Genomic DNA, 15,000 nt, shown 5'->3' with positions numbered 1-15,000 from the left:
TGTTAGCATCATTCCGTTACAACTACACCAGCTGTTGGCAACTTCAACTTCACGTAAGATGCGTTCCTCTAGCACTACAGGAGTGCAGGGTTAGAATCAGAGGGATATAGTTCGAATACAGCTCGAGTTTATAGTAAAACTATTGTCGGCCTTGTATTCCAGATAATACCGTCAAACTCTAAAGCAGCTGTTGTTTCTACAAAATTGTTGTGGATACCAACACGGACGCAGTATTGCTCGATCGTTACTCCCATGATTGTTGGAACTAAATTTTGTAGCGTTGTTTTCGCTATTTTGTCGGTTGTTACCTCAACGGGCAACTGTAGTTTGTTTTGCTTCAACGGGTGAGTTTGTGTTAACAAGCACAGCAGCTTCGTTTAACAGTTTTTTAACAAGCACAACGGCTTCCCGTAGCTTTTTCAAAAATACAACGACTTCGAATTCGTATATTTTAAATTGGGTTACACATGTACACAATGAGAATCTGATCGAAATGCTGATCAGCGTGAACACAGCGGTCCTTGTGAGATCAAAACAAAAGTGAACTCACCGAGCCGAGAATCAAAAGAAAAGGCAAAGGAGGACGCTTTCCCAGTACGTCTTGTTTTTTCGACAAGGAATTACTATGACTATGTCACATCACTTACTACTGCCAACTAGTCAACCAGACAAAATCAGTAACCTAGCGTTACGTTGCTAAGCAACGTAGACGCAAACATTGTTCGCGTGTCGAACCCTGTGTGTTGACGAAGCGTAAGAGAACTACAAATAATGTCACGCAAGGGCGCAAGCTTGCCCCTACTTTGTACATTGGTGGAAATCCTCAGGTCAATGGAAAAAGCCTTTTACATGTAAAACTGAGGGGTATCAATTGTACAAGAAACAACGAACTAATTCATCGTCATGAAATATTTTGAGATCTCTGGCGTATCTCTCATTGCCCCACTACGCAGAACACAATGAACAGCCTCGACGTTTATAAATCGGATGTGATGTTCAGGCGAGGGAGCTTATTAGAATATGGACAAAATGTTGTTGAAATTTTTCTCAAACTTGGCGTGAATTTTGTTTATTTGTTGCCGAAATGCAAGACTTCGTATTTACGTAATAGCCTCGACCTAATGAGTAATTAAATATTTTTGGAAGAACATGGATGGCGTCTGCGGCGGCCTTGTTTCTTGCAAAAATTTAGTATTAGAAAGTCACAGGTGGTAGTTTATAACAACGTTGTTTAAAAGCAATCCACCCAGTCTGCAAACCGGTCAAACTTAGTTCCGAAATTTTTACACACTTGGGAGAAGCAGCTACCTGCGGCACTTAAAATACAATTCATCTCGTGACGGGTAGGATCACTGTTTTTTAAATCATTGACTCAGTACATACAATTAGATTTACTTAATAGATTTAGAAATTGTTTGATGTTTCAAATTTGTTAGAAATTGTTTGATGTTTCGAATTTGACATTAACATTTGAGCGATCGTGAATGGAAACATTTATGGCGCCCTTTTCATGCTTGTCGTCGGCTTTCCTCCGAATGCAAGAATTTTCAACTCTTCGGAAGTCAAGAAAGCAGGCCGGTTCCTTGCTGTCGATTACATAAACAAATGTCCCGTCGATTGCACGGGGTTGCTATTAGTTGGTCAGGAGGCCTTATTCGCTTTTTTTTTTTTTTTTGTTATTGTCTTCTCGATTCCTTGCGATGACAAGCGGCTCCGATAATAAGTGTTCCGGTTAAACATTCGTTTCCTTGTTGAACTCGGTCACGAATATGGTATGATTTGATTCTAATTCTTTGCACTCGTTGTCACATTTAGTGATTGTTTCAAACACAAAGTACGTCTAGGGGGATTGAAATTACCCTAAGCGTTTTGCTGAATACCTTTATCCGAGTATCTTATCGCTTCAATGGATATTGAAAAAATGCTTCCGCTTGTTTACAACGGAAAACTCGGGCAGACCTCTCAAACACAAATAAAAGTGCCCTAAGTTCAGACGATTCTTGGTATGAATTAAGGTAGATAAGTGACCACTAAAACGCTAAGCGCAGTGTATTTTTGGGAAGAAAAGAATAACAAAGGCCTGAGGGTCAAATTTCAGACGTCGCGCGCCATTGGAATCAATAATCAACTGTATCTAGGCCATCATAATATTATGAACCAACACGTTAGCGGAAAATAGATACCTACACTTGTATTTTGGAAGAAAAATCACCCCTCTATGCGTATAAACAATTGAAATGCCCGTGTTTGCGTTCTTTTGCTCTTGCGCAATGCTTTCATGTAGCTGTTTAATTCTAAAGAGCCAATTTCTGAAAACCATAGTCATAACCAAATCATAGCGAGTGAAAAAAAACTTTGAAATGTAGTTAAGGAGATTGTAAATTTACTTCTGAATATTACAAATGTCTCCCGTTGTCAAGAGCTGTGAATACATTGGTAACATATTATTTTAACTTCATAGTCATCGCAGGAGTGACTGAGCCATGGAATTGGACCCAGAACACATCAAACTTCTTTTTACTGTCGGGGTTATTTTTCTTTCTTGGGTAAGTCATGAAACTCTGACGCAAATCCGATTTTAATGACGTAGACTATTATCACTATGACGGCAAGGACTACGGCAAGGACTGTAGCAAGGAAAGCTTCAGATGGCATTTATATCATTGTTTGAACGAGGAAAAATGGGCGTACCATTCTTTGCTGTACTCTGCAAAACAACGTAATATGCCCGAACTTAAAGGGGCTAGGTCACGCACTTTTTAGGCAATTTCAGCACTAATCGAATGGTCATAGAATTACCTAAAATATCAAAATAACTCTTCAAAACTATAGAAGAACTCTAACAAAACACAGGGAAGCCAAAAAGGGACATGGATGAACAAAACTGGAGAGGATTGAAATGGATTGAATTTGGATAAATTTTTTTCAAATTTATATCAGTCTATATCAAAATGTCACTTACAAAGCTGGAAAATCATTATCAGTTGTTATGTGGCCGTGATTTTGCAAACGAAAGACTCTTGCTGTGTCAATTTTATGTTTAGAGCTCATTATTATCAAATTTTAACATAATTACCTAAAATAGCGTGACCTAGCCCCTGTAATGCTATGACCATAATTAATCGCCCATTCGTTTAGAGGCCGCATGGTCCAGTGGTCAGGAAGCTTGCCTCGAGTTCCGGAGTTTCCGGGTTCAAGACTCGTTCTGACCACTCGTTGAATTTGTCCCTGGTAGTCCCTGGTTCAACTTCTCGGCCGTACTTGTAAATAGCCAACTGGTTTGCCGCCGGCCAGTTGGGATGCTTAACAGTTGTTGTTGTTGTGTTCTGTTGTTCTGTCCATTGTGTTTCATTGGCCCTGAAAAGCTCCCATGGGGAAGTGGTCGTAGCTAAGCCTTTGGAGTTGGCCACTGCCACAGAAAATACATTCATGTCGTCATGGACAATTTAGTACCAAAATGGAAAGACAAAAAGGAACTCAGAAAATACTATAGGTTTTAAAAATGAAAGAGAATATCACAAACTTTGCAAATGTTTATGCGGGTAGATGTATTGCACATACAATGTATAAGGATTGTCAGAGGAAGTGTATACATAGAAACTCAATTACTCATAGTATTCATATCGTGTTTCTGACGCCATACATAGTTTTGATTCTCCAATAGAAATAGCTTGTGTTATTTTAAAGCCACAGTATTAAAAGGGAGATCTTTAATCATTAATGGGGATTGCTTCCCACGTCCTTAAAGAAACTGCCATTCTTAATTAAAACATTCTCCAGTTTTGAAGCTTCTAAGAGATTATAAGATATTCTTCCACTTTCTCTGATCAGCTGTTAGCAAAAAGTGGATCGGATGCATTTGATTTGTTGTATCCTACCTGTTCAACCTGGACTGACGGCAGGCCGTAACTCAACTCATGAATTATTCCATACTGTAAATTATAGGGCAGGTTAGAGTGCAATATAGGTGCTTAAGAGTATTAACTGGACCATAATATCGTACCGTAAAGATAATAACTAAATTATTTGCTAGCTTATTATTAACATGCTGGATTTGAGCATCCCACTTTACAGGTTCTCATTGATGAAATCTCCTTAGATACCCAATTCGTGTTTTGTTAAATATTACTTGTATAAACAGTTTCAAGACAAGTTACGTTTTTTTTCCTTGGAGATGTAATAAACATACCTTTTTTTCTAAGCGTGAACGTTACTTAACAATTTATTGTCAGCTCAATATTAAAGAAAATGAAACTTCTTCGTTGATAACAATTTCTAAGTAATTGAAACCACTTGAATAATAAAAGAATATCAATACCATTTGCAATTAGCCAAAATATTATTTTTTAGAAGAGTTCGGTAAGTAATTTATATATAGCAGAAACAGTAAAGGACCTAAAATAGATCGTTGTGGATTGTATGCTTTCAACTCAGTTTTACATACTGCTTCCTGCATTTCACGTGGAGAGCCACTCACGAGTTAGCCCAAGCGTACGGATACCAGACTATTTTCAGGGTTTATCTTAGCTTCAAGGATATCGTGATTTTCTGACTCAAGTGTTTTTAAAAACTCTAAAAGGATCCGACAAGTTAATTTATATTCTCATCTAAAGTTGTTTGAAGGGTTTTCCATTGTTTCTAAAATTGCATATTCTGTTGAGTGCCCTTTTCTCAATGCAAATTAATGTTTACAAAGTTGTTCGAAAGCCGATTAACTTCATCAAGGATTAGCGTTTCCGGCACCTTTTTAGTAAAAGTTTCTTTTGCTTATTTATTTTTGTCAAGATTGACTTCTTCTAATGTAAAGTTTTGCCGCATATCAGTGTTGAACAGCATTTGGGAGCTAGTAGAGAAATAAACTCCTCTGGGATTAGCGTTAATGAGTTTTGCACAGCCAGGCCCAGCTGATCATAAATCCGTTATCCTTTCTAAAATTTGCTAAAAGGAGAGTTAGTAGCACTTATTGATAATTATCTAATTGTTTAGAACTATCGTTTTTATATATGTGGGTTTATCTTACAAACTTAAGGCACTGTGCCTGTTGAAGTTGACTCATTGTATATTCTGTTCAGAAGAAGAGACAAGGGGGCAGTTCCATCTTAATTGGTGCTACTGGAATATTAACATAAGCTTTGCTCCCTTTTAGTGCGGATAGAAGGGAAAACACTTGTGATTCAGTCACTAGATCAAGAAAACTGGAAGATGGAGAATCGTTATATTAACTGCGTTGGATTAGTATTGTTGCATACTATTTTACTTCAAATAGTTTTTGGTTTTTACACTAATTTCGAACCTTGCAGTGAAAAATCGTATGAATATGAGTAATAATTCGCACATGGAATAGAGAGCATTAAATCGGCTTGATCACATTCATCCGATTTATCAAACATTTGGTAAAGATCTAAAGTACCGGATGCATCGATCATTCCAGACAAGCAACCAAACAAAGCACCTAACGGACCTTGTCACGCGGCGCCCATGCTGGTCGAAGAAAATGGAGTTTGTGGGTGCAAAACAAACGTTTTCGATCCCTCGGGACTCAAAATGGTCACCATATGAAAAAGGCTCATTCTCCATATGATGAAATGGAAGATTACTCAATAAATTTAGGTTACGTTGATAGTTGCGGGAAGCCATATCTCGGAATTTGTAAAGTCAGCAAAACTCAGTTAAATATAACTAGGCTTACATAAAATCACATAGCTGGCAGGCCGCCATGAAAGTTATCAAAGAGCTGTAAGAAGCACAGAAACGCACATTAATAGTTAAACGTTTCGAATGCTATGCTCAAAATGGTCACCATATGAAAAAGGCTCATTCTCCATATGATGAAATGGAAGATTACTCAATAAATTTAGGTTACGTTGATAGTAGCGGGAAGCCATATCTCGGAATTGTAAAGTCAGCAAAACTCAGACAAATATAACTAGGCTTACATAGAATCACATAGCTGGCAGGCTGCCATGAAAGTATTCAAACAGCTGTAAGAAGCACAGAAACGCACATTAATAGTTAAACGTTTCGAATGCTACAACGTTTAGCTTCAGAAGCAGATTCCGTTAGGAAATACGAAGCTATGTTTAAATCTAATAGAAGACTAAAAACCATCTAAAGAGAAAATCTAATTGGTCAGCACTGCTAAGGTTGTCATTAGTTCCTGAATGAACAGTGAATCTTTAATGGCCAAATGGGAATCGCGTTCACATTCTATCGACGGTCGTTCTGATCTACATTGTAAAATCAAAATTAAATTAAAATTAAAATCCACATTAAAGTTCTGTGGTCACAATAACATCTGAGTACCCAAAATTTAATACCCACCCCCGCGCTGTAATGAGGTTACTTACCTCCATTAGTATGAGTTCTTTACTTAGTTATAAACGTAATTTTCTCCAAAGCACATCGAGGAACTCGTAGCCTGCATAGAAAAGCATGTTTCAATGCTCGTTTCAACACCAAGGACTGATAGCGAGAATTTATTGTATATTGTCTTTTAATTATCCAGGTAAAGTACTGTTGGGATAAATTACAAGAAAGAGAGGACGAGTTTTATCCAGATGGATTAAATAAATGTCCTCCAGACACATATCCGCTAAAAGACGGTGAAAGAGTCACCTGCATTTCCTGTCCACGATGTCCAGAGGGAATGGAGCCCACACCACCGTGTGGTACCACTTTGGCCGTCGAATTGACTGGCGAGTGTGTGCCATGCAGAGCAGGGATGTTTTCAGCAAAGGTTGATAGCGCTGCCTGTACGGCATGCACTGACTGTGGGTCAAGAGAGACTCTGATTCCTTGTACGGCAGAAAGAGACTCAGTATGCAAGGAGTGTCCTTGGTTACACTTTGAGGACCAAGAGAGTAACACTTGCAAACATTGTGACTTTTGCTGTGGACGATCTTCTTCGGCTCACATTGAGTGTATCACTTCAAAGACGTGCAAGGTAAATTGTTTGCACACAGCAAGTACCAAACGAAAATTCGCGCAGTCCATTCTCCGACGAAGGGTAGCAAAAGCAAGCAATCTTCGCAACACGTCATCATCGCTACTTTCCAAAGTGCCCCTAAAAGACAGACAAGAAAGGTCAATTCGAAATGAAAATGCCGTTGAGAAAGAGAATGAGACGCTTTTCCTTTTAGAATTACTCGATAGGCCTGAATATGTCCAATTTGAAAACGGCAGACATTACGAAGACAAGACTAATTCACTTAGTAATCAAGACCTCGACGACAGAGAGATTGATGATCTGCAAATGTTGCACCTCCGTGACTTTGACAACAGCGTTCGACAAGAAAATAGTCATCGTCCGATTACAGAACAAAAGGATAAAAATACTTCTGCTAGAAGTATCCCTGGAGCCATTAGTGTAAATAGTACTCAAAAGGAAGAAGACCTGTCTTTATCTACAACTCTTCGACCAATCATGCCTATGCCGACAGCACGTGACCAAACGTTAAGAGGAACCTCTCCACCAACTCAAGTGACAAACCGAATTCTTCTGGTACCAACACCTTCCTTTCACCAACAGAAGCCTAAATTGATAAACGTACCTTCGTTATTCAGTAGCTTTATAGGAACGCTTGCTGCCGTTGCTGTTGTTGGACTTTTGGTCCTTATTGCATACATCGTGTACAAAAAGTGCAGTCATAAAATACGTGGTGAATACAAGAGGTTGGGTAGCAAAAATAAGCTTGGGGAAGAAGACATTGTAGGTGAGACTGTAGTCCAAAAAATCTATTAAATCGACTTTCTTGATTTGTTGATTCTATGTTATGTTGGTCGACTCGGATTTTAAGAATACCAAACGAATATGGAGAAATTTTGTCTTTTTTTACCTGTTTGTCGTGAAAGTCATTTTTTCTGCCCACTACCGGTATACACTGATTAGCGTTTAGTACCTTTTCTGGTAGCTTTTCCTATAAGGAAACTTTTCATGTTACCTGCCTCAACCAGTATACCAGTATTTCCCATATTTAAAACTTAGATATAATTTTCTATAACCGCATGTCTACTGGTTTGATGAAAATTCATCATTGGTGCGGTCTAAGTTTTATCTTGTGTCTTTATTTGTGGTGACTTTTTTGTTCTCTTCTCCCGAAATAGAGTTAATACATGATTAGACTCGATTAAATCACATTTTCGCTTTTTTTTTTTTTTTGTTCGGTTGGCTTTTTACTTTTCATCGCCACCATGTCAAATATTACTTTTCCACTGTTCAGACGTCCAAGTCCTTTACCATACAAAACAACGAACCGTTTTTCACTAGATTCTTGTGTATCTAACTCGATCCCCTCACAACTGAGAGCGTGACACAAGCGACCAATATGAAGAGTTGATCAAAATTTGTGGAGTACACAAAGTTTTTTTCCTATCGTATATATTCTCTGAATTTAGTAACCTTAAAATTCGCCATAATTCAGAAATTTGCTTTATTTCCGTTGGTATGTTAAAGTTGTGCCGGTGCAGTAGATAACTTGAAAGAGCATCCGGCACAAGTACTATTCACGGTTTAGATCCGGTGTTAACCACTATTCTTGAATGCTTTCCGTTTAATAGATGACGATATAGACAAAGGCAAAGAGGAGAGCTCAAGAAATAAAACTATCGAAGATATGAGCGATACAGCCAAAGTAGTAGAAGGTATGACTATACACCCTACAAAATTCATTTTCGAGATAGTGAATTACCGTGATACATGGGCTGCGCTGACGCAAAACGCCGGTGGTAAGATTGAAAATAAGCAACTAAAGTGATCGCGGGACTGACACTGCACGACACATCTAATCTCTGCTTCGAAACATTAGAGATCATGGATTTGTGAAGCTTGAGGCCCAGCAACATTAACACACCATCCACCCAAAACTACCGTAAAGTTCCCCAATTAGCATGACATAAAGACGATTTGTTGTCCAAGACAAAGTCCTTACTCACACAACGAACAATATTTCTCTCTTATCCAGACCTTAACTTATGCGACATTCCGCCGGATCTTGAGGACATTCTGGTGGAAGGATTAGAGGAGCAACACGGCAGAGGACAAAACAAAATGTACGGCTGGCAAAAAGTGGGGAAGGAAGCTGGGATACCTCGACGAGAGTTAAATTTCTATGAAACGGCTTACCGACGACCAGACAGTTTTCCCACAAAATTGTTACTAGAGAAGTTAGGAACTCAAGGGAAAACTATCTCGTATCTCCTTGACCTACTTCAGAGGCCCATGGTGAGGCTTGATAGTGTTGCATCTTCCATCAGACATCGTGTGACACGAATATAATTGCACGCTTTCTTACCTGATCATGTTTTCACTGAATATACCTTCACAGAGGGGGAATTTTAGGCAACCCCCTATCGTTAGACTAATTTCAAGTCCATCTTTCCTTCACATTTTGCTGAGTAATACCATCTTTACTTAAAGCGCATTGAACCAGAAATATGTTTAGTCGCCAAGGCATAAGAACATTCCAACTTTTAGCAAATACATTTTTTTCGGTTTTCCGTGTCGACAATTCAATTCTTATGCACCGCTGCAAACAAAAAGTTAAGATAACTGTTAGCTCTTTGTCTTATGACAGAGCCCCCAACTGGCGTAGTTTTACTCCTTCCTTGACAACATAAGCTGCTTTGCATTTTTGCATTGCTGTTCTCAAAGAACGTCTGCATTGCAGGACAGTTTGTGATATCAAAGAAATACGCCTATTCCTCCCACTAACGCTGTTAGTTTTGCGACCTTTTGAAAAAAAGTGAATTTAGTTGCAGTTAAACTTCCTCTTTTTTCTCGTGCTTGCGTTTTGGGGGAGTTGATTAGGGAACGCCCATTAACCGAAAAGAATACTCTTGTTCGAATGAGAGACCTTGGCCTTTTCTTGAAGAAAAACGTCTGAGAAAAGTTAATACTGCCCAACACTACCTTCCAATGAGATCAGGTGGCAAATGCTTCTTCGAGAGAGCGTTCGGTTTCGTGGGGCGCATAGCATGAGTGGGACAAACACGGTCAAACATTGTCCCTACGTTTGTTTGCTTTTTCCAATATAAAGACGGGCAAAACACACTTACCTCGACAAACTCAACTTAATTTAGCTCGTCCCGCCGCTTCCTTACACCAGCTGAATTTCACACACGTAGAAAAAGTAGTCAGTATGTTTTTCATATAGATAAGTTCAGTTTGCCCCGTCTTTACACCAGACGAATAAAATTACTTTGGAAGGGTTATGCGTTTCCGTTTTTATCACATAAACGGTCAATGATTTGTCGCCGATACACCTGTAGGGATGAATAAACATATGGTATCATAAAGATTCTGATCACAAGTCTCTCTCTGGCAGGAAGCAGGCCTGTTTGCATTGTAATTTCCAAAGGCAATACTGCTGGCAATATGCAACAAGAAATTTGTTGTTCTGCTAAGATTCGCCGTTTGCGTTTCAGGTGCTGGTAGTGGTTACTTTGCTTCCAAGTATCGAGACCAAGTGACTATACCATATGAAGGGAAATTTTACCCTAGAAATGTTTCAACTGGTGTTTTCAGCCGTTATGTCTCTCTAGGGTCTTTCCATTAAACCCACCTTTCCCGTGGTAATTTTTACCCTACACGATACCTATAACTTTCCGACAATACACATTCTATTTGAGTACATGTAATACTGAAACTGAAGAACATTCCGACATAGCACAATAATCTTACTTTTCTTCTCTTATTTTTTTAGCTAAATTTCACTTTTCATGTGAATCAAATTAAGTCGAGTGTTGATGACAGCGGTAGTGTATGAATTCTTTGATTGCACCTGACGTCACAGCGGCCATGTTGGTGGAAAGAACAATAGCGAAAAAGTATTTTCTATTGTTTTGGCACCAACATGGCTGTGTTATCACGTGAGTGCAATCATTAATGTGATATGTGCGACACAAATTATACCGGCTATACGTGGGGCCATCTCAGACATCAACGCCTGGAAGACCACAAATATCCCGATGTCGGAAAACATCTGAGAAAAGGACATAATATAAAATAAACCCGATGAACCTTCGTGGGAATTTGAAAGTTACGAAGAAATGCCGAGGGAAGCTTGAGTACGTAAGCTTTTAAATGCTTTCTTGTAGCGGACTCCATACGCGCGAAACTCTTTTTCTAATTATAAGTTGCAAAAGGTTTTTTTGAGCGTTTTTGAATGGTTATAGGGAAGATGTCGTTGACGTCACTTACTGTCATTTATGTGCCAACCAGAGCCTCACTGGCTGTCGAAACAATGGATCTTTTGTTCTTGTGGTTGGCAGATTGAACAACAAAAGCAACGTTTGAAAACAGCTATCTACCCCATAATGTATTTCTAAATTCCATTTCTGTATATCTTTTCACAGATTCTCACGCTTCATTTTATCCAAGCTATTTAAGACCTTCGATTCCGTCGATAAATACATTGTCTTTTTAAACTTCTCTACATTTGCACCAAATTGCCCCCTGAGAATAATCGAAGACATGTGGTTACCAATAAAATACTAAACCCCAGAGGAGGAATGAATAGTACCCCAGATGTCTTTTCGTCATCTCGTCCCAACGGGAATAGCGAAATGGCGAGCTCGGTTGATGAAATACACGATTTTCTTCGTGATTACTTCGTAGCTTTAGTCGATTATAATGGTGAGTGATTTGTGCCTGTCAATACTTCATCACTTTATATTTAATTTCTGATATTTATTCATCAAGAAACACGGAAGACTCATATTTTTATAATTCAAAATATTTCACAATGTGATCACTAACCCGAAGAGAGGTCATGAATAACGTTACTTATACAGTTGTGGATTAGCGTTTTTTCCAAATATGGACTTCACTCATGCAGAACGATGGTGAAAGGATATTTGGGCGGAGAAGTACCCAGTGGTACCCACATTTTCTCATACTTTCGGACTCCAAGATTTTATAAAAATACACCAGTTTAATGAGCCCAGAAGTGGCGATTTTGGGCCATCAGTATTGCGGCACAGAAAGGAGGAGTCAGCGGTCATTTTGCAGCTTATGATGTATGATATGGGGAAGACATGCGAGAGCACCCCATATGGAAGCAGTGTTTTGTCGTGAATATTGAGTCCGCGAAGAAACAGCAAAACGACGATAAAAATATCCACAGCAGCACTTGTGATTACCTTGTTTCTCTTGATTACCAAATCTCTGTTCTCCATATCATACGTCACAGCAGGCTGCTGATTTAGTTTTTGAGCCCGCAATGAAAAGGCCGGAAAAGCCTCAACTTCGAACGTAATTTTCTCGAAAGAAACGGGAAACGAGAAGAAATAACCCCACAAAATTGCTGATTTTGGCCTTCAGGTCTCCTTTAATCTCTTACAACCCGGTTACATAGTGTGTAGTGTGCACTTACAGTGCACTAACACTGAAAAACGGAAGTCTTAAGTAGTACGAGTGGCAGCTCTGTTCCCTTTCTAATACAAAATTTAGCTTCTTGATTCGTACGCTTTTCCCTAGAATTATACCGCAAGATTGACAATTGCTACTCTTTTCACCGGAAGACAAACATTCCGCCTGAAAGCTTTGACCGTGAGGCCTAATCAAATATCATTTTGAGTGAAACTATTCTGCCACAATTGTCGCTAATTCCCAATGTTTCCATGCTCAACTCTTCAACACAACACTTTACAACTACATATTGGCAACATTTAGCCTCTAGATCATAGAGATGCCACTACTACGAAGCCGTTCGACGCAAGACGCTCAATTTGGACAGGGGAAACAAAGAAATCCATCAGCGCTTTTTCACTTGTCCAGACAGCCGTGATTATTGTCCCCTTTTGTGGCTTCGTAAGTACCCAACACCAAAATAACACACTCTAGTCAAGTATGTCATTTGCGTCATAAGGCTAATTATTCACCTGTTTCTTAAATTACCTCGTCTTTAACTTAATGTACACAAATTCTATGGACCCGTTTTTGATTATGATTTTCAATCCCGCTAATGCTACAAACTCATATCTTTTTAGACGACATTACAGCTTTATATTGACGGCTAGTTAAGGGAATATATTTCCGTATTGATGGGCGATCTTTTAAATCTGATGTAGAATTTCGCCAGTGCAAGTACGGTCAAAATCACTCTCATTGTGAAAATTTACCTCTTTAGCTGACAATCACTGCTTTAGTGTAAAGAATAGGACAGCCCTGAAGAGTTATCGCCTTCGTTTTTCTTTTGTTCCGCAGATGTGGTGTGTCTGGAAATTACCTCAAGAACGAAATGCATCCCCCGATGGATTTAACCAATGTCCAGATTTATCATACCGGGTTCAGAATGAAAAAAACGTCACAGTCCAATGCAAAACTTGTCCATTATGTTCCCCTGGATACGAGCCTTCTCCAGAATGTGGCAGTGCAATATTTTGAGACACCCCAACTGTTTGCACGATCTGCGGGCCTAAAACGTATTCTGAGGAGTATGACAGTGCGTGCAAGAAATGTTTAAGATGTGGCCTTAGAAAAACTATTAGTCCATGTACAGTAAAGAAAAGCACGCAATGTGGCAACTGCCCTAAGGGATATTATCAAGAGGACTATACTATACTATATACAATTCCTCTATGAGTCTTCTAGGGAGTTTGATTTCTCTACTAGATCTCCGCAAAGAGGGTTTGTCAACGGCCTCCCCTGGAACAGTAGTGTTTTGTGCCTCTGGTTACAAATCCAGATGCCCACCTCTTGGGCTGTCTGGTAGAGGAGTGAATTCAGAGATCTCCCTGGTATCCTCCATAATCTCCCTACTACTAGGCACGGAGAGGCTTTTCTCCCCCCTTTCCTCTGTTTCCACTGGAGGCAACTGACTTGTACCATCCATTACCCCTGCACCGCGATTTTCTTTGAGGCGGGGAAACAACTGATTAGCATGACACCTGACGTATCTCTGGTCCCTTAAAAGCACACCATATGTGACAGATCCCTGCTTATCAACTACCTCCCCGGGTACATGCTTAGCTCCCCGCTGTCCGTAAGTACGTGAATAAACATTGTCGCCCAATTCGAAACACCGGGGGCTTGCCTTTTGGTCAAACACCTTTTTCATTGCTTCCTGTTTAGACTGCACTTTAGCATCTACAGATGGAAACACCGCCCCCAGGGGAGTTTTAATCATGCAGCCCATTAATAGCTGGCATGGTGGCAGACCCGTGGTGCTATAGGGGGTGGTATGCTGTCTCAAGAGGATGCGAGCAATTTTGGTTGTTAAACTACCAGATTTCATTTGTTTAAGTTTAGCTTTGAATGTCTGAACAGCACGCTCTGCCAGCCCATTTGAGGCTGGATGAAATGGAGCACTTGTAATGTGCGTTATGCTGTTCCTATTGAAAAAAAATTGAAAATTGCTCACTTGTAAAACAAGAACCATTGTCTGATACTAGGGTATCACGCACAACATGTGTGGCAAACATGTGGCGTAGTCCCTCAATAGAGGCTTCTGAAGTTGCAGTGTGAGTGACTGCTATTTCCACCCACTTAGAGAAAGCATCCACCACAATCAGGTACATCCTACCAAAAAGTGGCCCAGCATAATCCACATGTACCCTTGACCACGGGGACTTTGGGTTCTCCCAGGGATGCAAAACTGTTTTAGGTGGTGCATTACGGGATTCTTGGGATTCTCGAGATTTAACCATTTTCTCCAGGTCTGTATCTAAATCTGGCCACCATATCAAACTTCTAACTACGTCTTTCATGAGTGTAATGCCCGGGTGGGTGTCATGCAGTTCTGCCGTGATTTGTTCACGCTTTTTAGGTGGGACCACTACCCTACACCCCCAAAGTATGCATCCTCCCTCAACATTTAACTCATCCTTCCTACTGAAAAATGGCATTATTTCTGGGGAACAACCAGAGGGCCACCCTGTCAGGATATAGTGTCTCACCTTTAACATAACATACATACTGACATACTCTGTTTATTTCGTTCCGTTTTGCAGCTAAGGCTGAATTACACGAATGGGGTCAATACTAGAATATATCATTTTATG

The 15,000-nt window shown here is 39.7% G+C and overlaps 1 protein-coding gene across 3 annotated transcripts; it reads left to right on the top strand.

Annotated features, from left to right (window-relative positions):
* The first annotated feature begins 789 nt into the window (after positions 1 to 789).
* Positions 790 to 10,207, top strand: LOC138018422 (uncharacterized). 3 transcript variants are annotated; one of them, XM_068865052.1, is made up of 5 exons: positions 790 to 1,031; positions 2,462 to 2,546; positions 6,506 to 7,712; positions 8,557 to 8,640; positions 8,961 to 10,207. In XM_068865052.1, exons 2-5 carry the CDS (start codon positions 2,484 to 2,486, stop codon positions 9,272 to 9,274), a joined length of 1,668 nt encoding a protein of 555 aa, XP_068721153.1. In that variant the 5' UTR covers positions 790 to 1,031; positions 2,462 to 2,483; the 3' UTR covers positions 9,275 to 10,207. The 3 variants fall into 3 exon arrangements, with proteins under 3 accessions (XP_068721153.1, XP_068721144.1, XP_068721161.1); XM_068865043.1 differs by having other exon boundaries at positions 791 to 1,343; XM_068865060.1 differs by lacking the exon at positions 2,462 to 2,546 and having other exon boundaries at positions 792 to 1,343.
* The last annotated feature ends 4,793 nt before the right edge of the window (positions 10,208 to 15,000 follow it).

The sequence above is a fragment of the Montipora capricornis genome, chromosome 2 (assembly GCF_036669925.1).
Source record: "Montipora capricornis isolate CH-2021 chromosome 2, ASM3666992v2, whole genome shotgun sequence".
Taxonomy (NCBI): Eukaryota; Metazoa; Cnidaria; class Anthozoa; order Scleractinia; family Acroporidae; genus Montipora; species Montipora capricornis.
The sequence above is the reverse complement of the archived record's forward strand: the minus strand, read 5'-3'. Positions and strand labels throughout refer to the sequence as shown.

Coding starts and splice junctions, on each gene's coding strand:
- LOC138018422 (XM_068865052.1), top strand. CDS start 2,484: ATGGAATTGGACCCAGAACACATCAAACTTCTTTTTACTGTCGGGGTT. Junction 2,547..6,505: donor GGGTTATTTTTCTTTCTTGG/GTAAGTCATGAA, acceptor TTAATTATCCAG/GTAAAGTACTGTTGGGATAA. Junction 8,641..8,960: donor TACAGCCAAAGTAGTAGAAG/GTATGACTATAC, acceptor TCTCTTATCCAG/ACCTTAACTTATGCGACATT.